Below are 23,353 nucleotides of genomic sequence, written 5' to 3'. Positions count from 1 at the left end.
TCCTCGCAAAATAAATCAAGATACTACGGCCCAAAAAGAGAGCAGTAGTCCAAAAACTCACTAAGTCCTAGCATCCGTAATTAGTAACGTTTAGCATACACTTTATCGCCTGGTTGTTGGTTAATCGCCATCGGCTATAAAAGGCTATAAGAAATTGTGTAGCCGGCTATAGAAGCTATTGGAAATCTTACAGCCGGCTGTAGGTCTATGGTATTTTGGAACACAGATTCTACTATGCCAATTTTTACCAGGGAGTGTTTGATTACCTAGGTCTCAATGATGAAGGTATAAGAGATGCCTACAGAAATAACTTTGCGAATCTGTTCATATTTTAGCATGGCAACTTGATAATCATTCCCTAGAAATTCATGATTAGTCAACAACTCCCTGGTTGAAAGTGTAGGGAAAGAGTGAACAGCCTATCTGATTTATAAGACTAATAGATCAGGTGCACTTACGGAGTCGTGTATCGATCAGCGAACATTATCTGTTTAATATAAAATTCATACTGTTCATTACTTTATTACTTTCTGTCATTAATTCTATTTGTTCATCGTCTGTTTCAGGTAAATAACTTGGTTTTCCCCAGTTTTATTTTTTTCGTCGTGAAAAAGCGTATCCATAATCGTATAATTTATTCGATACATAATGTGAGTAAACCTATATTAATACCTTTTTCGATAAACGTATTTGGATGGTTCTCTCCGAGGAATTCGTGGAAGGAGATGCAAGATAGGAGGTATATTTGTAATTCTGTAAAAACAGGGTAGTTCCAAGGACGCTGAAAAACCGTGACTTATTTTGAGCTTACATATTTTTTAATTTGTTTCAAATAGAATAACTAAAACTGCTAGTGAGAGTCTTGTCGTCCCAAAGCTTTATCCACTACTTTGCACGAAGTACAGAGCTCTTTATTAGATGTTTGTTTCCCCACCCTGTCTGTCAGCACCAAGTTTCAACAAAAATGACGTCACTTTTAATTGATTCTGTTTCTTCCCATCGTCGCCTCGGAAAAGTTCAATTATGTGTTTACTTAAAATTTTAACAGCGTCGTATCCGTCTCACATTCGCAGTACAGGGAGCTCTGAAAGTTTTGAGAAAGCATTCGCTCGGTTGTATTTACGGGAGCGCAGAAACATAAACATTTAAAGGTCTGCTCAGAGTTCGATGATCAAACAGAGGTACGTATTTCGGAGGTTATAAGAGCATGCTCGGAGTCAAATTGATTTCTCGAATCGTGTTTGATATGGCCATCTACGGCAACAGAGGTCTCAGCACCGAAAAATTCAAAATGTTACCTTTTATGGGAAGAAAGGCCCTCGTCTACGGCGGCAGGGCCGAAAAATCAGATTTCGAAATTTTGACTTAAACTCTCTTTGAGGCCATAAGATTTCATCGGTTTATTTAATTTGTTTACTAATACATGGCGCAAAGATCCATCAGAATTAGGCAATTTTGTCCCCTATAGAAATTGCACATCAGATCAAAATAAGTTTTTTTCTCGAAACTGCGTCTTTTGAATTGCAATCTTCTAACCGTTGCTTCGGGAATGCACGTCGTTGTGCGTCAAACTTCTTTAGGCGCCACATTTGGGCAGAACTTTAAGTTTTTAGGCGTCAAAGCCTCACTTTTAGGCGCATCCTGCGCAGCGGCAGGTCGCACTAGCCCGATCTCCTTATGTTCTTACTCGTCTTCGCCCCAGGGGGAAAAAAATCGTCTCTACGTAAGTCTTTTGGATCACCGTGCAAGCACAGGCACACCATCCAGTTTACAGTGTCTTGCTCTTTCCTCGGATCTGCGAAACGCATCGCTTTTAAATTAGACCCACGAAGAAGTAATGGACGTCGAGTACAGGATACATGAATTGGTCGATGTTAAAATGCAAAAAATCCATTTTATAACGAGCCCTAAGTTCTATTAGAATACTTACATTCTAAGGCTCCTCAGACAATGGATATGTTTTGTTTTAACATCCACCGATTCAGTTATTGATGAAGAATCTCGTGTGAGTGTGCGCGCGGCGGAGCGATGTAAAAATACGTTTTCCATGACGGTGTCGTATCGGCGGAGATCACAAGCGGCTATTCCGGGCAATTTTCCTCGAATCACCATCGGAGTAAGATGGTCAGCTCACCGCTCTGAAGAAGAACCCCGCACCAGCATTCGAACGCCGTCAAATTTCCTCGATGAAATTTGAATAGTAATTGATACTTTCTCCCTATTTTTAAAATAAAAAAAAATTATCAGACCCTTGAATCAAGAATCTAAAATCTCAGCAAATTGTATGAAAAACAATCCGCACCAATATGGCCGAGTCCTTAAAAAGTCAGGGAAACTCGGAAAAGTCAGTAAAGTTTACCAGGCCGATAAAATTCGGGGGAAATCTTGTATTCAAACCTTTAAATTGAAATATTTACATCGGAAAGAACTGTCACGCACGGCCGTTACCCCTGGTACGCATGGTCTGCAAGTCCCTTTTAGTAAAAGAAATGGTTTATTCTAACATGAGTACGTCTATTTTTTATGCACTGTTGAATTTATTGCGTGGTTTCAATAACATTATGCGCTTTATTAGTAGAACTTGAATTTTTTATTTACTTATTGTGTCACCTGAAACTGCTCATTTTTACTCTCAAAATCCGTGGAAAGTAATGAAATATGAGGAATTTTTCTCTGCTCAAAATTCTCAAAAAGTCTATGAAAAGTCGGGAAGCGTCACAACAAAGGCATAATAAAGGCACCGACCATTTTTTAATTATTCGAAGCAATTTGACAACGTCCAAACGGCCATACGGTGTTATATTCCTGAGAATGCCGGAGCGGAGAGCCGTAGTTGATAGATTTATGCAGTCTCTAAATTGCCAAGTGGTCGTATTTTTGCCGAACTGAACCATGTGTGAATGAATTATATAAAAAAGAACTGCGTTTCACGTTTGGGTGCCTAGTTATTCTTTATTCAAATTTATTAGCTTATGGTTCCGTTTGGCATAAATACATCCGAGTAAGCCGAACTTCCGATGAGGCGCGATGTTGACGGATGCAGAATTCCAGACACAACGGCTGAGAGGCCGAGACTCGCCGACTCATCCGATGAAGTGCCAACATTCCTCCGCGTAGCTCACCAGCAAGTCTGCCAGGTGGAGTACCTTTATAGGGGGAGTAGAGTATGGACACTGCGTTGCGTGGAGCTCTTAGGATCCAAAAGAATGGCGGCGACTCCAGCGGGCTGATTATTGGAAGTGATAGACAAAGCTATACACAAAGAAGACATAGGGAGTATGGAGCGATCACATCGGTTGAAATGGGCGGTTCCCCTGGTAAAAATTGGCGATAAGAGCTGCGTTTCAAAATACCATAGGAATTCTTATAGCCGGCTAAAGAAGGCTACAGAAAATCATATAGCTGGCTGTACAGAATGCGGAGAAAATCATACGGCCGGGCTATACGAAGCGATAAAAAATTATGCAGCCGGGCTATAGTTCTTATAGCCGGGCTTTACACCTCATCGCCTGGCTGTTGCTTTTTCGCCATCGATTATAAAAGGCTATAAGAAATTTTGTTGAAATTGTGCTTTGGAAATCATTAAGTTTGATACGAAATCACCTTAAAATTTACAAAACACGTTATATTTTCCTTTAATACATATTTTTTTTTTCATCAATTAAAACGAGAATAATCCATACAGGATGTGCAAGCATTTCAAAATCACGAGTTGAATAACGCTGACTCCGCCAGATTAAACATTAGAGCCTAACACAAAGCAGAGCGGCGACGCACTGGCGCCTACAAACCTAACAGGGATACTTCACGCATTGCGCAACGCGTGAAGTATCCCAGTTAGGTTTGTAGGCGCCAATGCGCGTTCCGCGCTGGTTGCCCGCCTGCCGCACCGCAGCGTGCCACGGCGCTTGAAGCAACTATTTCACACCAGAGGTATTGCACAGTATCATACGAAACTGAAGGCGCTCTAATATATTAGGAATGGCAGGCATCCATCAAAAGTATGGAGCTTTCCTCGCAAAATAAATCAAGATACTACGGCCCAAAAAGAGAGCAGTGGTCCAAAAACTCACTAAGTCCTAGCATCCGTAATTGTGACAGTGACGTTTAGCATACACTTAATCGCCTGGCTGTGAGTTGCTTAATCGCCATCGGCTATAAAAGGCTATAAGAAATCGTGTAGCCGGCATTAGAAGCTATTGGAAATCTTACAGCCGGCCGTAGGTCTATGGTATTTTGGAACACAGATTCCACTGCCAATTTTTACCAGGGTCCTGTAGAATAGACCAAGGGAGAAAATGATGGACTGTAACAACAGGATCTCTCGTGGGTTGCCGTTAGTTAGTCTATTACCTACCTCCTTTAGTCCTTTGTCCATTGCAGCCTTCCTTTTCCACCAAGAAGATCTCTTTATATCCCTTTTACCTTTTTGTCGATGACTTCGAGTATCAATTTCAATAATCGGCCTACATGTGGGAGGAGGGGTCGTTGCCAACCCTGGGCGTTCATCATCTGCACCACCTGTTCTGCCGTGCTAAGGGAGAACGCCGTAAAGCCTTCAGGTGTTGCCAAGTTTTCTCAGATAAAACGCGAATTTCTTGGTAAACTTATGAATATTTTCCTGCCAAACTTTCAGATAATTTTGTTCGCAATTTCACCCGAGGATTCTCAAAATTTAAAGGAAAAATATTCATAACTTTCCTCAAAAATAAACATTTTATCCAAGTAAATTTGGCGACTCTCGAATGTTCATACGGTGTTCTTCCTTAGCACGGCAGTGTTACCAACCTTGCCGTAGTCGAGGTGCAAGTTAAAAGACGTTCTCACGTGTAATAATGCACAGTTGGATTCCGAACTGATTGCGAGTAAATAGTCTACCTCCGGGATTTGAGTGGATTTCATGGTCATGTAGATAACTAAAACCTCATTATTTGCACTTGGGAATGGTCTGCATGTGACGTTCGTCATTTTTTTGGATTCTAAGAACTCCGTAAGGCTTAAGCAGGCTGAGCCAATCATGAGTGGAAACCTTCAGTGGCCATATTCTGTTTATAATGACACTCTAGGTAGGGGGTCCTGAATCAAGACCAGCTACAGTCGAATATGTTTAACAGTGAGAAAAGCTTGGAAAAGCAAAAGAATAACTGCAGGGTGTCTATAAGTCCGGAATTTCCGGAAAGTTTGGAAATAGTACTGACTTTTGAAAGACGGTCCGGAAGTACTGAAAAAGCACGGAAATTCCGCAAGAAGGTACGGAATTGTTGTCATTTTTGTCGCAATTTGAGCGAGAAATTCAAATTTTTGAAATTTTTCGAATTTCGGCATATGTAGGTACCTACCTACATTTGTCGAAATTAAAAGGTACTGAAAAAGTACTGAATTTTTCTGTTGAGGATGATACTGAATTTCTTGGGAACGTACTGTAAAAGTGCTGAATTTCGGCCAGCCTGTTTAAGTAGGCGCACCCTGAACTGAACCAGAGAAAAATACTCTCGTCGATTTATGTTCCTTAAAACTGGCATGCTCGTGCGCATAAGAGTGAGCCCTCCGAAGAATCCTCCCATCATCCGAGTGCGAAAGGAAGAATTGATGTGTGTGCGTTATTGGATGCGCGTGCAGTGATCCGTGAAACTTTGAAGCGGAATCCGAACTGCGCTTGGGAACACTTGCGCAAACACTTGGGCTCACTCTAAACTGTAGCAAAAAAGTTTGGATATGCATGTCAACCTCGCAGTTCGCCTCGCCCTCCCTTGATCTACGCCGAAGACGTTTCATGAGACTCAAACAAGTGGAGAATTGATGAAAATGATCATAGTTCGCGGAACTGGGAACTGTGGTTCAGTTTCAGTCTTATCAACCATTTTAGTCAACCGACAAGCGGACCGCGTTAAGCAGAAAGAAACCAAGCCACATCAGCTATTGCCAAAATTAAATAAGCAATTTAATGTTTTACAAGAGATAGTGTGTGCGGATTCCTTTGACATTTCTAAGCAATTTGCTTCAAACTATGCAGAAAATTTTACTGAAAGCACCAGAATCCGCACAACCGTATTTATGCCAAATATTAAACTGTCAAGTTAAATTTGGCAATAGCTGATGTGACTTAGTTCCTTTCTGCTACACGCAGTCCAAATGGACCGCGTTAAACAGAAAGGAACCAAGCCACATCAGCTTTTAATCGGCTAATTTAATTTTTTACATGAACACAGTTGTGCGGATTTTCGTGCTAATTTCAGTGAATTTTCTCCATAGTACGAAGCAAATTCCCTAACATTTTCAAAAGGATCCGCACAAACGTTTTCTCGTAAAAAATTATATTGCCCAGTTAAAATTGACAATAGCTGATGTGGCTTGGTTCCTTTCTGCTATACGCGGTCCAAATCACCTTGCCTTTATGACGAAATAAAGAAGACTTTACCTGGATTCCGCAGAATGCTCCGGCTGCTGTTGGCCGCGTCCTGTTGATCTCTGACAGAAAATTTAGTTACTCTTTCCTCGACTTAACAATCATTAGCTGGATATCATCAGCCGTATCCGGCACCCGCGTCAAATGTTGCGGAAGCCGACTCAACTCCCGATCCCTATCTAGCGCTGTTTCGACGAGGGGCGTGCCAAATTGTCGCTAAAATGATTCAAATTGATCAGCGCGATTCGAACGAATTTAAGCTTGTGATTAACGAAAAATTTGGCACGCAGCGCGTACTTAAAGCAAGGCCCGAGTTTATGATCTAGATATAGTGCACCGCGATAGGGGTTAGGTGACATGCAGAGACTTTTACCATTGTCTATCAGCGGGTTGATTATTGAAATTGATAGGCAAAGCGAAAGACAAATAAGATATGGAGACCTGTTGGTGGAAGCGAGGAGTTGCTGTGGACAAAGGAGGTAGGTAATGGACTAACTAGAAGCCAGATATTTAGTCCATCATTTTCTCCCATAGTCTTTAACAACCACCCTTCTCAACCAACAGGATCGCTACATACTCCTTATGTCTCCTTTGTCTATAGCTTTCTCTATCGATTTCAACAATCAACTTGCTGGTGCTCGTCCTCGGTTTGCACTATTGGTACCTGGCGGAGGGAATAAAGCGTGGACAGTGGATACCACTATTCGTGCTCAATGGATGTCCGTGTTGCATACTTAAAAACTTGAAGGCGTTCTGGTATTCCTGTCCGTCATTTTGGTGGAGTGACTCGACGGAGTGATTAATGCACTGATGCTTCTTGGCGGAGGGAATAAAGCTTGGACAGTGGATACCACTATACGTGCTCGGTGGATGTCCGTGTTGCATACGTAAAAACTTGAAGGCGTCCTGGTATTCCTGTCCATCATTTTAGTGCAGTGATACTACAGAGTTATTTGTGCACTGATGCTTCTTGGCGGAGGGAATAAAGCGTGGACAGTGGATAACACTATACGTGCTCGGTGGATGTCCGTATTGCGAATTTTCCAAGAATGTGAATTTTCAGACACAGAGACTGCGACCCGTCTTTGCTCTGAAGAAATGTATCTACCCGTGTATGCAGTGTTATCCGGACGGACGAACAACAAATGAGTCCGTTGTGTACCACGCGAACGGGGAATGAAAAATTCGCCCCAGTTTGTCGGAGTAACGCGATGATGCAGCATCACGCATCCCACGCATTGTTCGGCATCAGCTAGCCGCTGGATGTAAGGCTGTTTAATGGACGATCCCAGTGGCGCGGCGTGAATGATCAATTATCGATATTTCTCCATTTGAATCTATGGAAAAGATCGATTATCAAGGTGTTCGCAGCGAACCCCTTGATAATCGATTCTTTTCCACAGGTTTAAATGGCAGATCAATCGATATATCGCAAAGCACGCCACTCCACTGATGTGAGGCTGCTTAATGGACGATCCAACCGCGATTTTCTCCGGTCGCTCGGTGCAGCGGCAAAAATACGAAACCATTCCTGCGAGTATGCCAGCATCGCGACCGTCAAACTCTAATAAATTATTTTAAAACATAATTCATTCAGGGGTGTCAGCATCCCTGAATTAGGTGCCTGTATTAAGGGAAATATGACAGAGGCGGATGCAGGGGGGCGCACACCCTCCCCGTTCTAGGGTTGCCAGTCAGGAAAAACCGGGGAAAGTCGTGAAGACGACGAAAGTGTCAGGGAAAAACAGTCAAGCCACCCTTTATTTGCTCTCTAGAATGGGTTAAACGTTTTGAACAACAAATTTTGCCTGTAAACTGTTTAAAAGTGTGTGTTTTTAACTATCTAGTACATCTTCAGTTGTCGAGGAATTTTACCAAAATGTGTAGATGACCTCAGAAAATGTCAAGAAAATTCAGTTTCTGAATTCTGTGGCGATCGGATCGCCACAATCTGTTGGCGAATGCAGGATCGCCGCGATCCTGCATTCGCCCGAAAAAAGAGGAGGAAGAAAGAGGGAAAAAAGAAGGCAGGAAGGACGCTTGTATTTGATAATTATTCATGACGATTTTGACTCAAACTGTTTATCAGAAATTTTAAAATTTCGAAAGTTTTCGAAAAGCCCCCCGGAACCCCGTCACTCCCTGTTCCTTTCCAAGTGTCTGGATCCTCCTATGTAATTTCAAGGAATTTTCCATACTTCAAGATCGGGGATCTAGATTCACGGGAGATTAGAAAGAGAGTCCGTGACGCCCTGGATAGTGTTTTTGGGTTTTTATCTGATGAAAAACTTAAAATTTATCCTTTTTTGAAAGGAACGATCCGAAAATATGTTGGAAATATTCGAGTTCCATGTGAGTTTCATCAGGAAGATAGCGAGTGTTCGAAAATCGCTTCGTTGGGCAACTGCAAGTCGTATGCACATCGTTAATGCAGCAGAATGTCCGAAATCTGATCCCGGAGGACCTGCCTCTTTGCCAAAAAATTCAGCCGGCTCCCCTCGACCCGGTGGAACGGGGGAGGGGAGGGGTGTCGAATTTTGGACGGTCGATCGTCTGCATAGCTGCGGCTCCCTTTTCGTCTGCCCTCGGGTCGGACAATCGACAAAAATGCAGTAAAAAAGTCATTGACGCGCCGACCCGAGCCATCCCTGCGCCGGGGCTGGGCCGCGGCACTGCGATCCCTCGTAGCGTTGCACTTTTCTAAATTGCATCCTTGCACCTGCACCGACGATGCCATGAAGAATTTGCCAGGGTAACAAGTACTTAGAAAGTCAAAAGAACCCAACCCCGAAACGTGGAGTAAATTTGCTGAATTTTGGTGAATAACCTTGAAATTTTGCCGATGTATGAAATTTTTTTCAATTTTAATAGATTTGCCAGGGTTAGTCTAATTACATCCGACGTCGCCCAATGTTCTCTCGTTTTATTTTTTCAACCGAAATCTAATCAATCTTCCGACTTGAAATTGTGTGACTTTCTTCTTCGTATTCCGAAGGAAATTCATGGCAAATTCTCAGGCGTTATGTTGTTTTTATTCTCTGTTTAAAAAAGTGAAGCTTAAAAGGAAATCGGGGAACGTGAAACGCAGTTAGGCTAATTGAGGGGCCTCGAAGCATATTCTGTGAAAAATTCGAAGTTTGAAGCATCAAAAAGTCAGTTTGAACTTTCTTTCCGCCATGAGGATCCGTGTAATTTCCAACCCTCAAACTCGTATCTTTCGAAATAGCAAGAACTGCTTTTATGCCCCTCGTCCTCCGAGCTCCTCAATTCAATTCTGGTTTAATCCGTCTAAACGTACATACATGTAGCCCTCCGCCCAATGCAGTGAGTGGCGACTATGGCAAGTTGGCAGTGCTATTTTTCCTCAATTTAAAAGCGTTATTAATAATCGATTTTATTATCATGTGAGATGTCGCTTGTTTTACATACCTTTAATTGATGAAACAGGGTGTTGCCAACGTGAGAGATTTGGTACTGGACAGCAGCTCGTGCGCTGCTCGCGCTCGTTCGCAACGTTCGAATCGCCTGAAATCAACCGTGATGCAACTGTACATGCATATCGGACCTGTCAATTTTGTTATCTCCAAGCTTCGCGTTCCCAACCCAAGTATAGGCTGTGTAAAGATTCTGAATCAAAACACAAATGCGTTTTCAATTTTCCTCGATAAAGTTCCCTCGTAGAAAGCGTTTCATGCAGCAAACAATATCAAGAATCATCTTCTTATAGGCAATGATATTTTATACTGCTTACAAGCAGCGTTCTTCGATCGTAACTACTCGCATTGTGAAGACTCTTGTAGATTACTGAATTTCTGGTTCCTATCGTCTTACGGGAAAGCGGATACGAGTAACGTGGTAACATACACTACTTCTACTTTCATACAATCTCGAAAAATTCAATCAGTTTATCCATCAACTAATTTAAGGTTTACATCGAGAGAACCTGGGTAGGCTTGGGGCTTAAAAAATTATAGTTAGATATGATTTTCAAGTCTTGAATTGCAGAATTTGTTCCTATATTGTTTAGTGTTGTTGTTTCATTCATGTGTTTTCACCGATTATTTTTGAGATTTTATGATTTGATACCCCACCACACCTCTTTTATAGCCACTCAATGTCGGCAGGAACCAAGATTATGAGGAAACATAACAGGGTGTATCGAGAATGTTTGCATTGGTCACGGTACCTACCCAACGATCAAAGTTTCCGCCTCATTGTATACGTAAAACTAGACATCGAGGAAAAGTTAAGGACAAATTGTCAAAAGAAAAATGTCATGATACCTCAGCATGTTTCCTAACTAGTGAAAACTGAAAAGTATTTCCCCCTGCTCGATTATTTAGGTGTTTTGCTCAAGTCTCACTCGAGCGCTCCACGTGAGCTGAAGACAAAACTTATTTTGCCAAAACCAGCTTTTGGATATGTTTGTGAAATCCCTTGATTCCCAAGCAATGGGGTCATGGTTCAGGAAGTTCTCGAGAAAGCCATGGAACTCAAATCTTAGAAACCACTTCGCCCTGAACTTGGCCCCTTGAGGTGCGTGTTCCCGCCTTAGAGTCCTCGCCCCGAGGCCAGATCAGATGGACGCATTTCTATCAAACGGAACTATGCGCATTGTGACGTGAGCCCTGTAATGAATATATTCTTATGGATCTCATGGCTCATGTCTCAATGCACATAGTTCCGTTTGATAGAAATACGTCCAGATAGGGATCGGGCGCTCTGGGCGCGTGGCGACGGTTAAGAGCCGCAGGGCGGGTTTAACAGCCGCGAGCCGCCCTCCGGTCCGCAGGGACACGGAAACGGGAAATGACCGTTATGCGGAGTGCATAACGGCACGGCGCGCGGGCTCGGTGTCGAATTGCGCAGCAGAGCAGAGCGCCGAGCGGGGCCCGAACCCGCGCCGGAACCAGAAATCGATACCGCCCGCCGAGCACGCTCCGCGCCTCGCGCGACACTAGCGCCGCCACAATAACAGCGGCCGCCCCGCGAAGCTCCGGGCTCGGAGCGCGCCAACGGAGACGGAATCGCGCTCCTGGAAACTGGAAATCGAAGGCGAGCGCCAGTATTCGAGCGTGCGACGTTCCTTATCACTCGGAGAGGGTTCTTTTGTGTGAGTTGGTTCTCGCGGGAGTGCGTACTGCGTGTCCGAGGGCTTTTCCGAGTGTCAGTGTGGTGTAACACGTGGTTGTGACGGGAGGAAAGCGCGCGCTCCTCAGCTTTGTGTTCTGTGTTTTTGTTGTGAGCTGATTTTTTTTTGGCGATGGCTGATTCGAAAACGGGGGACGTCACCTCGTCCAACGGAGCCCCTGCCTGCACCCTACCCCCCGCGCTCAGCAGTATACTCTGCCCCTGTGAGTAGATTTTCAACCCCTCGTATGAGTTTTCCGCGCTGTGGTGTCGGAAATCTTGGAGTGATATCCAGAGTGCAAGCTCTGGCTTAGCCAGGTGAAGGGGTTTAAGGGGTCTGGACTCTTCCTTGGCCAGAAAATTGTCTAAAAAAACAGTCATTTGTCGTGGTTTTTATTCCCTATGAAACATTTTTGGCTGCTTCATTGACTGAATGTACCCGCAGAGATTATTTTGCCTCTAGGAAGCTCGAGTGACATGAAAAGGAGTAAATTAGGAGTCAGAGAGCCTTTCTATACTATTTCAAAATCTGCTCTGTAAAACGGGATTCATTTGGGTTATAAGAACTACTAAAAACAAGCATTTCCGTGCGCTCTGCGACACCCAACCGCCACAGGTAGTGATTCTGCTAGAGAGATGGGGAAGGTTCCGAAGGGTTACTTCCCTAAAAATCGAAAGAAATGATCATTTTTTCGGGATAAGTTTTAGGATTATATGGAAGCTTGGGGCCATTGGCGCTATCTATGTTTCATCAAGTTAAAAAAAATATTACCATCAATTCATAAGTGGGAGTAAGGAAAGAAGGGCCAGGGCCTGATGCAAAAATTAGTGGGTCATCGAACTTACCAGAGCCAAAATTTCAAGTCAGCATAACATGAGGTTTATACATATTACCTCTCCTTTAAATGAACACTGCATTATTCAAACCAAAAAAAGGGAAAAGCTCCGTCAGTTTGTGAGTCCTGAAGAGAAGATGAACTGGCATCCCTGTTTGCAGTTCCTTGGATTCAGCAGCTTCCTTTGCCCCTGCTTTTAGACTTACAACCCTTCATTCAGGTCTATTTTGAGTTTCCTTCCTCATGACCGCAGCATCTGCCGCGTCTAAGAATTGCTTTTACTCTGGGGTTGTTAGTGGATCTTATATTTTGAAACGCTACTTTGGAGTTTTTTCCGTATCGTGTCTCTCCGAGCATCTTTTAAGATCTCCTAAACAGGCGGTCTTTGGGGTCTTAACTTCCCTTTTACCTCTGATCCGAAATTAATTCCTAAAGTAAGTAAAGGGTAATTTTCTGCTACTTAATGGACATTTCCTCGCCTTTTGGCTCTCTTTTTGAAAGAGACTCCCCCACGAAAGATTGTTGTCTACACTCCTGGATTTTTCCTAAATTTTACCTTATTTTCTGGTAACTTCAAGAGACAGATCAGAATTTGCAAGCATACAAAGGAAGCGAGAATATCTGAAAGTGCAGCTTATGAATATTGCATGGTTCTCCGAGGCACATTAATATTATTTATTGTTCTCTGCAGCGGCCCCAGGTTCATACTCCATTTCTCTCCCCCCCCCCCCCGCCCGCCCGCCGGCCCCCGGTGGTGTTAGGAGGAGAGAAGACCGAAGAATGGCTTAGAAATTACGTTTAAAATGTTCTCAAAGAAGTTTTAACTCGGAGTTTTTAAGACTTTAGAGGTTAATCCTGATACATTAGACGGTGTAGACGTATCTATGCTGAAAGGAACTGTGTACAGATTAAATTAATAGTGAGAACTGTTAACAAGGGATTTGCGTGATTTCTAGCGCCTTTGTAAGATGTCTACAGACCTGGAAAACCAGGAATACCAGGAATCGTCACAGAATTTTTATCATGTCAGAAAATCGGAGAAAAATCACGGAATTCTTAAAAAGGACTGGACATTTTAATAATGTCAGAGAAAAATTCTCAGTCACTTATATTGCTTTTCTGGGATGGGTTTGATGTTTCTAACAACAGATTTTGCGTAAAATCTTTTGCCAACGGTGTATTTCTATCCGTCTGGCATACCTTCAAATGTCAGGGAATTTCACCAAAATGTGACAGGAACAACATCAGGGAATTCCATTTTTCAAATTTTGTGGCAACCCTCTGTTAAAGATTTTTCATTTTTAGTTCTACGTCGATGTAAAAAGTCAGGGAATATTTTTCTGCCGTGCACGCCTGTAGACCAAGACACCGTTGCTTTTGATTGAATTAATTTATGTATTGCTTTTATCATGAATACCTCCGTGTGTTCATACTATGTCTGTAAAGGTACTCTGAATCCGTCGTGTCGGTATTGGAATTGTGCCTTTTGATGGCAAACGACTCAGCGGTTGGTTTTAGTCATTTTCTTTTTTATATTTTTAGATCAATGACGATACAACGTTCTCCAAGAGTCTGAGTGAGACAAGTCAGCTCTTAACCCACAGAACCCGTATTTGCATAGCACCGTGTACGCCTTGACCGGTTTTTTCCGCGCACCGGTCTGGAACGCGTCGACGTGAAAATCGCTCGAATCTGTGAGCGTAAAATGAATATGAATAATTTCATTTCGCTCCGCTGGCACTCCAATGATGGTTTGCCGTCAGAATGAGGTGTGAATTACTTTTGACGGTCTCTCAGACTCAAATCGCGGCTTCCCTATATGATCTTGATTCCTGGTTGTGATCGTGTTGAAATCAGCTCGGCTACAGTACGCATCCCCCATTTGAAAACTAAATGGAACCTGCGGAAAACTTTTTTTAAGAGCCGGGCATGCGTAAAGAAACGAGGTGCCTTATCTCAGTTGCTAGACACTGTCTAGCAACTGAGATACCACGAAATTACACACCTAAAAGCCGCTTTCATAGCGCTCTTTGGCGCTCTACGACACCCAGCCCCCTGGTCCCCTATCCTCCCAAAGTCCTTCAGGGAAGAGGCACTCCACGAAATCACGAAATTGCCGGATTATAATGCTACTACACGCCTTCTTCAGGCACAAAAATAAAACGAACCATTCGCGACTTATCCTCCGAAGGACACCAGAGAAAAGTTTCCGTCGAAATCTCAAAATCCAATTCTCCGACCTAACCCGACGAAAACAGTTTCAGGGACTGAAAATTGCTTCCGCAGACTAAGGTCCCTTCTCCCGCGGACTGTCAGAGTTTAACAAAAAAGACCTCTACTGATGAAGTTTAAAAGACCTAAAATGTTGCTGATCTCTCGGCGTGACCTCAACTTAATATTCCAATGCAAGCCGCCTGAGCTAAACACTCTTCACCCTCAGTCTAGTACTGGTACTCATTAGAGTTCAACATTTTTTACTCTAATTGAAATTTTAGAACTTTCGGCTTTGTTTTCCCTGCAAAATGGTATGGACCCAGCACCGTTTTACCACCTTGTTTAACAAAAACGTATCATTACGTCGCATCTGGGAGAAGAATTCAACTGCTCGTAAATTTTCCCCACTTGGAAGTTCGAAGTCGGAAACAAATATTTTGAACACGGAAAGAGTCGTTAAACTCTGTCCTTACCAATGAGGAAGGGAACTCAACCTGTGTTTGCCCGGGGGTGCAGAATTTTCTAAAGCTCCACGGTATCACGCACTTGCTCGCCGGTTTTCGACACTTTTCTCGGCGGCTTTCCAAAAATTTCCCACCAATTTCTAATGTGCTGTCCTCTCTCCTCTATAAACTTTTGATTTTCGACGACTCTGGAAAATTTCTTCTCCATCCATACTTATTTTATGGAATCTTTCGACATCATCACGCGCCCGTTCAGGCACGCAATTTTCCTGCATTTCCTGCACCCCTGTGTCTTTCTTGGTTCAAACTGCACCGATTTTGTGCTTTTCTGTTAAATTCTGTCCACATGTCTCAAAGAAAATTTCAGCAGCTTGAGAAAATCTTGCACTTTCGCGCCCTCCTAAGCAAAGAAAAGCAAAATGCTCGAGAGCTTTCAGCCACCTCGCTCGAGAGTGAGCTTTTAAGTGGCCTGCTCCCGACGATGGCTTGGCTTCAAGTTTGCTCTCATGAACCCATTTTCAATATTTGGCCCAATTTCGCTGCCACCATAGCCAGGTGCACTTATCGTAATAACGTAGAATGCTCAAAGGGGTTGTAGCGCCACTTGACTTCGTCAATCGTCCTTAGCTGATTGTCGCAGGTAGCAGAACTGCAAAGGTTTTATAGTCACATGCATAACGGTTGTGCCGGTTTCGAACCTTACATTTTTAAAAATATAAATATTCTATTCTCGTTTTAATAAGAAGTCGAGTCAATTGATTTATCAATCGAGTGAAATGAGATTTTATCTTACATCCAAACAAAGCAATTTAAAGTGAATAAAAGTCATTTAGAATCGAATGAATTGAATTGTCGTCAACTCGTCGCCCGGTTAACAAAAGGGCTAAGTAAATTTTGAGATGAGCCCGGAAAAGCACTAAATTGTTTGGGCGACAATAATATTCAGCAATTTTGCCAATAATTTGTTCGTCTTTTCCAAGCCTCATCGCTTTCTCCTCGAAAGAATCACCTAATTTAGACCAATCAGTAATGCCAAGGTACAGAATATAAGCGTGTGACTCTTTTACTTTCCTTCACTAAGTGTTGATGACTATGTACAAAATATTATACAATACCGTTTTCACGTGAGTAAAAATCTGTAAGAAGTATCGTTTTTTTCTCAGTCTGGAATACAAATTAAAGTAAGAGAGGCGTGCTCAAAAACCCCCGAAATGTACCGGAAAATAAATACCGTATCTGTTGCTGCAAGACTTACTTTATGGTAATGCCGACTCAATCTTTAATAAATACTAGCAAAATACTCTAGATTCTAGAAAGGCATTGATATGATACTGTCATAATTTATTAATTTCTCATTTTAGCCGTGGTTCAATATTGACACAATGACGAGCCAACAAATTCAAGTAGTGTATTTCCTCCTGAAAATAAACTAAAATTTTGCACATATGTCAATCTAATACTACCAAAAATGTTCAGTTCTCCCTGGGATTCTTGCACTGATATGCTCATTATTAACTTATTCATCAGTCAATTTTTCCCTCTTCTTATTTCTCTTCACTTATCGGCCTTATCGTTTTAGGGAAATTGGAAGTTATCGACACACCGCGACGCTACCTGTTGCTGTAGTTTCTCGAACAATGCGAAGACTCGACCTTGACTCTAACTGAAAGCTACCAAAACCAAGGTCGTTAAAAAAACTTGATCATAGAAGTTACTCCCCTTCCCTCTTTCTCCATCTCTTGTTTCCTACTGGTCTCCCCGTCTCGTGAATTTTCTTTTTTTACTCTTTCGGTCGGACGGCAGTAAAAGCCATTTTCAAAGTTTAATATGCGTACTTTTTCATGCCTTGCTTCATTAGGAAGATTTAAAAAAATGTAAATCACTTTATTTGATCCTGGGTGGCCCTAGTCAAAGGAAACCTGGAAAACCTGGACGAATCAGGGACTCGGAAAAATTGACCCTAAAGTTAGGAAAAACATCTTTTACGGAAGAGGAAATCCCAGAAAACCGATCGCCTTGCAACAGTCACCTCCTTGCATAACAAAACCGTATAATGTAATCAACGCAGTCTTTGGAGCTATTTTAGTAGCCTCAGAGCCAAAAGGCATCTAACTCACATTTTGCGAAAAATTGAGCCATTGGCTTCCTGACAATCTTCGACAGCGGCTCCGCGTATTAAACATTGGTAGCCCTATCTTGCGCTGCTTATGAGAAATTGAATTCCAAAAATGTCGATAGACGTTAGAATCAACGGAGCCGACACCCGATTTTTCCCTCATATCTTAAAATTGCTGAAATGGAGTTACATGCATACCTTTTTGTTCTCAAGTATTGATTTAATCAACGTAGAAAGTGTTGATCCTCGGCACTTTAAAAAACGATTCGATAATCGATCGATGATTGGTAATTTCTGAATTTTAGGACATTTCTCTAGAATTTCTAAGCATCACATCACGCTGTAGAACATCAGGAATTTGCACACAAAATTTGACCCAAAAACTCTTCTTGAATACATTGCCTAATTCCAAAAGTACAATACGAATGAATATTATTTTGGCTTCCGATTTTGTGGTCGAATTTCGCCTGCAACATGACTTGATGCTTCGAAATTCTTAAGAGATGTTATAAAATCCAGAAATTATCAGGAATGATTGACCGATCATTGAATGATTCTTCAAAATGCTGATGAACAATTGGACTAAATTTTGCTATTTGGATTTATAAATTCTAGCCCGGTTTAAAAACTACGCATGTCGTGTCATTAGTATCCCTATGCACATGAGTGTTTTTCCAGAAGAGCCAGAATTTATAGGTCAAAATTTCAAAATACAGTCCAATTGAACCTTAAACTGAAAATGCAAGCCAATGTACTCATTACGTCGTTTTTTGTTCATCCAAACAGTCACTATTTGGTGACATGAATAATACGGATGCTACGGAGGCCGGTTGAGCTCATGAATGCGATGTTTGATTCGATGCGTTCATGCATGTCTGTCGTCGGATTTCTCGGGGGACTAATTACGTAATGTACCGAGATCGAGATATCTTAATCAACGTAGCGTATGTAACCTCGAATTGACGCGCGCTGATGAAAATAAGGGGCCGTGCATGACTCGAATATGACGCAATACCTAGGATTTTTGGACCGCCACACGGTGGATCGAGTCAATTGGGGAGGTCGGACTTGAAATTTTTCACTAAAACTGCAAATTTTAATGTTTAATTCGTCACATTTTAAACTTCAAGATGCGCCTATAATAGACAATTTTACGAGAAAACCACTGAAACCACTTTTAAAACCTCAAACATTTGTTTAAACGGAGTTATAAGCGTTTAAAGTTTCCAAATTTTGTTCGGCCTCTCCTATTGACTCGATCCAATGAGCGCCATTGCGTCGTTCAGGCGATCCACCCACCCCAAACGGAGGCGGGAGGAGGAACGAATCTTGGTTTTTAGTTTTTTTAAAAAAAAAAATGAGGAAAGTTAAAAAAAAATTTCAAAAAAATTGCTGTTTTGACGCAGTTTTCATGGGCCCCTCCATCCTCCAACCCTCTGTCCCCTGTGTTCCTTGCAAACGGAGGTGTTCGTTTTTTGTGTGAATAAAAGAAATCGAATTTCTCTATTTTAATGCTGATTACACCTTGTCTTGCAGCGATAAACCACTAGAATAGGTGCAGATTAAAGCATTGCAAGAAATTTTTCCTACACAAATTTGACGTGGATTATAATTCACCTTAAAAAATACCAAAAAATGTGAGTCAAAAATTTTACTGTACGTAAGCTACTACATAAACTGTACATTTGAATCAGTAAATTCAAACATATCGCCGACGTAAAAATCATGAGCAACGTAAGTTCAATCGGCCATTGAAAGCTAATGAAAAGCTTTGTTCAGCAAACAATGTGTGTCAATTTCCACGAAAATATTCTTCCTCTTTGATGCCCAGCTCCTCCAAAACCGCCAAGGAAAAGATAGCATTCTGAAAATAATTTGTGTAGAAAAGTACACCACAATTCTTAATTTTGTGACCGATTTTACTCGAGTAAATCGTCGAACAAGAATACCAAGTTACTAAAAGCTGTACCGCTTCTTTTCTTCGTAAAATTTTGTTAAGAAAATTGTATTTTGGTGCTTCATGTCTTTCCTTTTCTAGTGGTCCATTGTCTTGTCGCAAATAGATATTTCGACGTAAATTTTACAGGGTTTCATTTTTAAGAGAAGCCTCTCGCACCAAACTGTCAACAGACTGTGTGCAGGTATGAGCACGTAGCAAAATTGACGACACTATCGCTCTTAGTGGTTATAACCCGCCTGTAACACTGTTAAACATACCGATATTTTCTTACAGTTTGGCAACCTCAGACTTTATGGAGTGGGGATTTAAATATATATTGACCCGTGACCCGCAGTTCTCAATTACTTCACAATTACTGCCGCGATCGGTTACATTGTTGCCACGATTAAATGAAGATATTTCATCCATATATTTTGCTCTTCAATCTCTTTGTCCATCGCGGATTTCTTCATGATGGGTTTTCGTCGTTCATTTTAATCAACTTTTTTTGCCGTACTGCAATTTTTGGGAGGATTTTCCGATTGGATTCCTAAAAAGAGCACAGTCTGTATGTACTTCTGTTGCCATAACTTTTCGTAAGGCTCATATTATACTATAATATCACGATTTCATTGCCTGCATCTGTCGGCAAACAATCTGCTCCAAGAATTATAGACCTCGAAATGGAGTTTTTGAAACAAGAGAGTTCTCATAGAAAATTGTGACCAAGAGCGCCCGAAAATATCCAACCGGAGTCTTGGCGATATTTAGAGTCCCTTTATACCCAGAGTTAAGACAACTCACTTTTGACTACCTTTTGGTTGGGCTGAAAGTGGCCTAAAAAAAAATCCAATTCTGATTGGTTCTCGCTCATGGAGGCCGAAACGAGTGCACCAAGATGGCGGTACCTCGAATGTAAACAAGAATAATGAAAATATTACCTAATTGTGGTTTATCAAGAGTAAATTGTTTTTTCCATCGGTCCAAAACGAAAATAGATTAAGAAATTATTCACAAACCAATCTCATTTTCTTTTTAATTGATCAATTTGTTGAGGTTGTTGTTTTTTTGTGACAGACATCGCAGGATTCCTGATCCTTAGCCTTCAATATCGTTCGTTCGGGTGCACTCGTTTCGGCCTCCATGGCCAGCCAAGGCCGGCTGCCAGTCAGCTGATACTCGAGTTGTCTTAACTCTGGGTATAAAGGGACTCTAGCGATATGAAGTTCATGTTCCCAAAAACGGCGTTTCAAGTCGAAGCAACTTAAATTATTATTAATCTGACATAGTCAGTGCATAACATAGCTCGACCGTTATGCAAATTTTTACTTATAACGGATACGAAAAGACACTTGCAAGGACACCAGAGACAGTTTTCCGTAGAAATCTTGACATCTAATTTTAAATGAAACTCAACAACCATCGCACAAGCGAAAATTTTGTTTTCGTGAACCCAGGTTCCTTTTCCCTAGGGCACGCGCATACGTCATCCAACGGTTACGGTTGCTGCGTACTTCTTTTTATGACTTGATTTCGCTTTGACGCTTTTGATTCATGCAGAGCTGTCTGGCTCCACTGTCCATGCCAGATTGATTCTGCAAAAAGAAGCCATTTCTTGCTGAATCATAAATCACCCATTAGTGCGCAGGGAAACCGAAGACTCATATGCGGATCTTTCCCATCGAACAGCTCATATGTACCCATGTCAAAGTCGCAAAGATTTTGTCACTCTTCTTTTACGATCATCCGAAGGCACTTACATTGTACATTTCTTTGCCAAATTACGTACATATAAGTCGCTTTATAGCACTCTCTCGAGCTCCGCGACACCTAACCTCCACTGCTCTATGTCGAAACACATAACCCTTGGGGCATTGAGCACCGTTCATTTCTGCTTCAATCCCATCCCTCCAAACTCTTGTTGGGGGCCCTCTGCGCCTTATCCTAGAAGGAACACAATCAAGGACCTTCTTTTGCAACCTGTCCTTGCCAAAATACTCGTGTAAATATCGAGAGAAAAGGAAAATTGCAGAATAGAGCGTATAGCTCACTGGAAAAAAAACACATTGGATCTAGAGTTCAGACTCTTGAAAACATTGACAAGAAAAAATGCTCTTGATTCAATCGGATTTTTACTTGAATCAAAACGAAATCCGCTTAAATTAAGAGGCTTGGTTCTTGATTTAAGCTAGATTCTGATTGAATGAAGAGTACTTTTTCTTGTCGATGTTTTTAAGAGTCTGGACTCTAGATCCAATGTGTTTTTTTTCCAGTGCTCTCTACAAAGGCTGCTGAAGGAGTCAATCTTAGGAACTTTGATGTAAATGTAAAATACATGCCGTTTGGTCGGAAAGGTCTTCATATGTTATTTCTAAATTGAAACTGAACAGTAGCGCTTTATCGTATAAAATGAGGTTCAATTTTTCCACACTGGAAAAAAAAGTCGCTTGGATCCAGAGTCCAAACACTTTAAAACATTCACAAGTAAAAATACTCTCGATTCTATCGGACTTTCGCTTAAAGCGAGAACCAAGCCTCTTAATTTATGCGGGTTTCCTTTGATTCAAGCAAAATTGCAATTGAATCGGGAGTAATTTTTCTCGTCATTGTTTTCAAGAGTCTGGACTCTAGATCCAAGCGACTTTTTTTCCCAGTGCGGCCAATTTCTAACCAAATCCACCCCTTCCGACGATTTGCATTTCATTGTCACGGGCCCATCCCACGAGTCCCCTATTTCCTGGCCTCGCGGGAACGGTTACATAAGCCCAGATGAGTGCCAAGGTGTAATTCCAGCGCTTATCACACACGCACCGCGACGGCCGCGGCATCGCAGTCGACGTGATGGAAACGGAAAAGGAAAAACTAGGTGTGTGTACTTCATCCGCGCTGTGCTGACCGTCTAAAGCTCCGATTTCACAAGCAGCACGCGACTGCGGGAGTGCGGGTGCACTGATTCTAAACCTGTCCGCGTCCGCTCCCAGCTGCAGCAGACGATCGCGATGCCTATCGCCTTATCAGTAGCAACAGGTACGGCACTTCATAGTGATGCCGGAACCACTCGCTGGATGCGGGGGCTGAATGTGGAAGTCATCGGCCCGATGTCACGCGCCAAATTCAGCAGCGAGGCTCAGCGACCATCGGCTAATGTCTGACTCGTCTGAACTCAGAGATAAGAGACCCTCCACTGGCCTCTTGGCGACAGGTGGAAGCTTTTACTTTCGGGGATTCAACAGTTCCTTATGGACAATGGAGATGTTGCATGTGTTAGGAATTTGCGATTTGACTGTTGGCTCTTATGAAAAATTCGCGAGAAACATGATGGTGCCACTGGTTTTCCCTGAAATCAACTCCCAAGTTCAAAAAAAGCTCTCAAGTTGAGGCCAAAATGGAGGGGATATCCCACGCTATCTTGAGAGTCCACCTCTACATCAAGACAAACTCTCCATGCGAAGATAGGGAGCAAATACATTGGCAGGGCTGCCACTTTATTTGGAGACTCTAAAACTGAAAACACGGCAGTCCTGCTAATGATTTTGCTTCCTATCTTTGCACGGAAAGTTTGTCTTGATGTAGAGGTGGACTCTCAGGATAGCGTGGGATATCCCCTCCATTTTGGCCTCAACTTGAGAGCTTTTTTTGAGCTTGGGAGTTGATTTCAGAGGAAACCAGTGGCACCATCGTGTTTCTCGCGAACTTTTACGTAAGAATCAACAGTCAAATCGCAAATTCCTCACACATGCAACATCTCCATTCGCATCGCACATCGTCTGTGGAACCGTGGCTACAGCCTGAATCGCACTTCTCGACGTCTTGGCGGCCGCGTCTTCCATCGGAGCCCCCGGCGACAGCGAGTCATCCTCCGGTGCATGTTGACTCATCGAGTCACCGATGAGCCGGTAGCAGCAACTCGTTCCGCGCTTCATCAGTTCGCAACTGAACAGCGCCGCCGTCAAATCCCACCGTTTTAGTTTTTAACAAGTTCTGGTGGGAAAACATGGAATATCGAAGGCGAAGCGGCAACTCAGCGCGCGGCCTCCAAGCGGGTGTTTGAAGGTGAAGACCCGTTGACAAACCGCCGGGAAATCGACGCGAAACTCTCCCGGTTAAGGGAAAAACTCAAGCGGTGCTTGATCGCGCGGAAAAAAGTGCGGCGACATTACCTTTTTCGTAGCTGGTTTTAACGCCGTCGACTAGCATGATTCAATTTCGGCTCGGTCGATCAGTGGGTGTTCAGATATTACCTGATCA

At 42.5% G+C, this 23,353-nt stretch overlaps 1 protein-coding gene across 2 annotated transcripts in view; it reads left to right on the top strand.

The window, feature by feature from the left end:
* Window positions 1-23,353, top strand: part of Rtnl1 (reticulon) — an 88,358-nt gene that overhangs the window by 15,534 nt on the left and 49,471 nt on the right. Inside the window, exon 1 of one of the 2 annotated variants that reach the window (XM_019040326.2) lies at window positions 11,471-11,760. The exons of the other annotated variant lie outside the window; for it this stretch is intronic. Coding sequence (XP_018895871.2) covers window positions 11,670-11,760 — 91 coding nt within the window. The 5' untranslated portion in view covers window positions 11,471-11,669. Of the gene's footprint in view, window positions 1-11,470; window positions 11,761-23,353 lie in introns of those variants that run through there. 2 annotated transcript variants of the gene reach the window in all.

The sequence above is a fragment of the Bemisia tabaci genome, chromosome 3 (assembly GCF_918797505.1).
Source record: "Bemisia tabaci chromosome 3, PGI_BMITA_v3".
NCBI classification, from domain to species: Eukaryota; Metazoa; Arthropoda; class Insecta; order Hemiptera; family Aleyrodidae; genus Bemisia; species Bemisia tabaci.
This window is presented reverse-complemented; position numbering and strand designations above follow the sequence as displayed.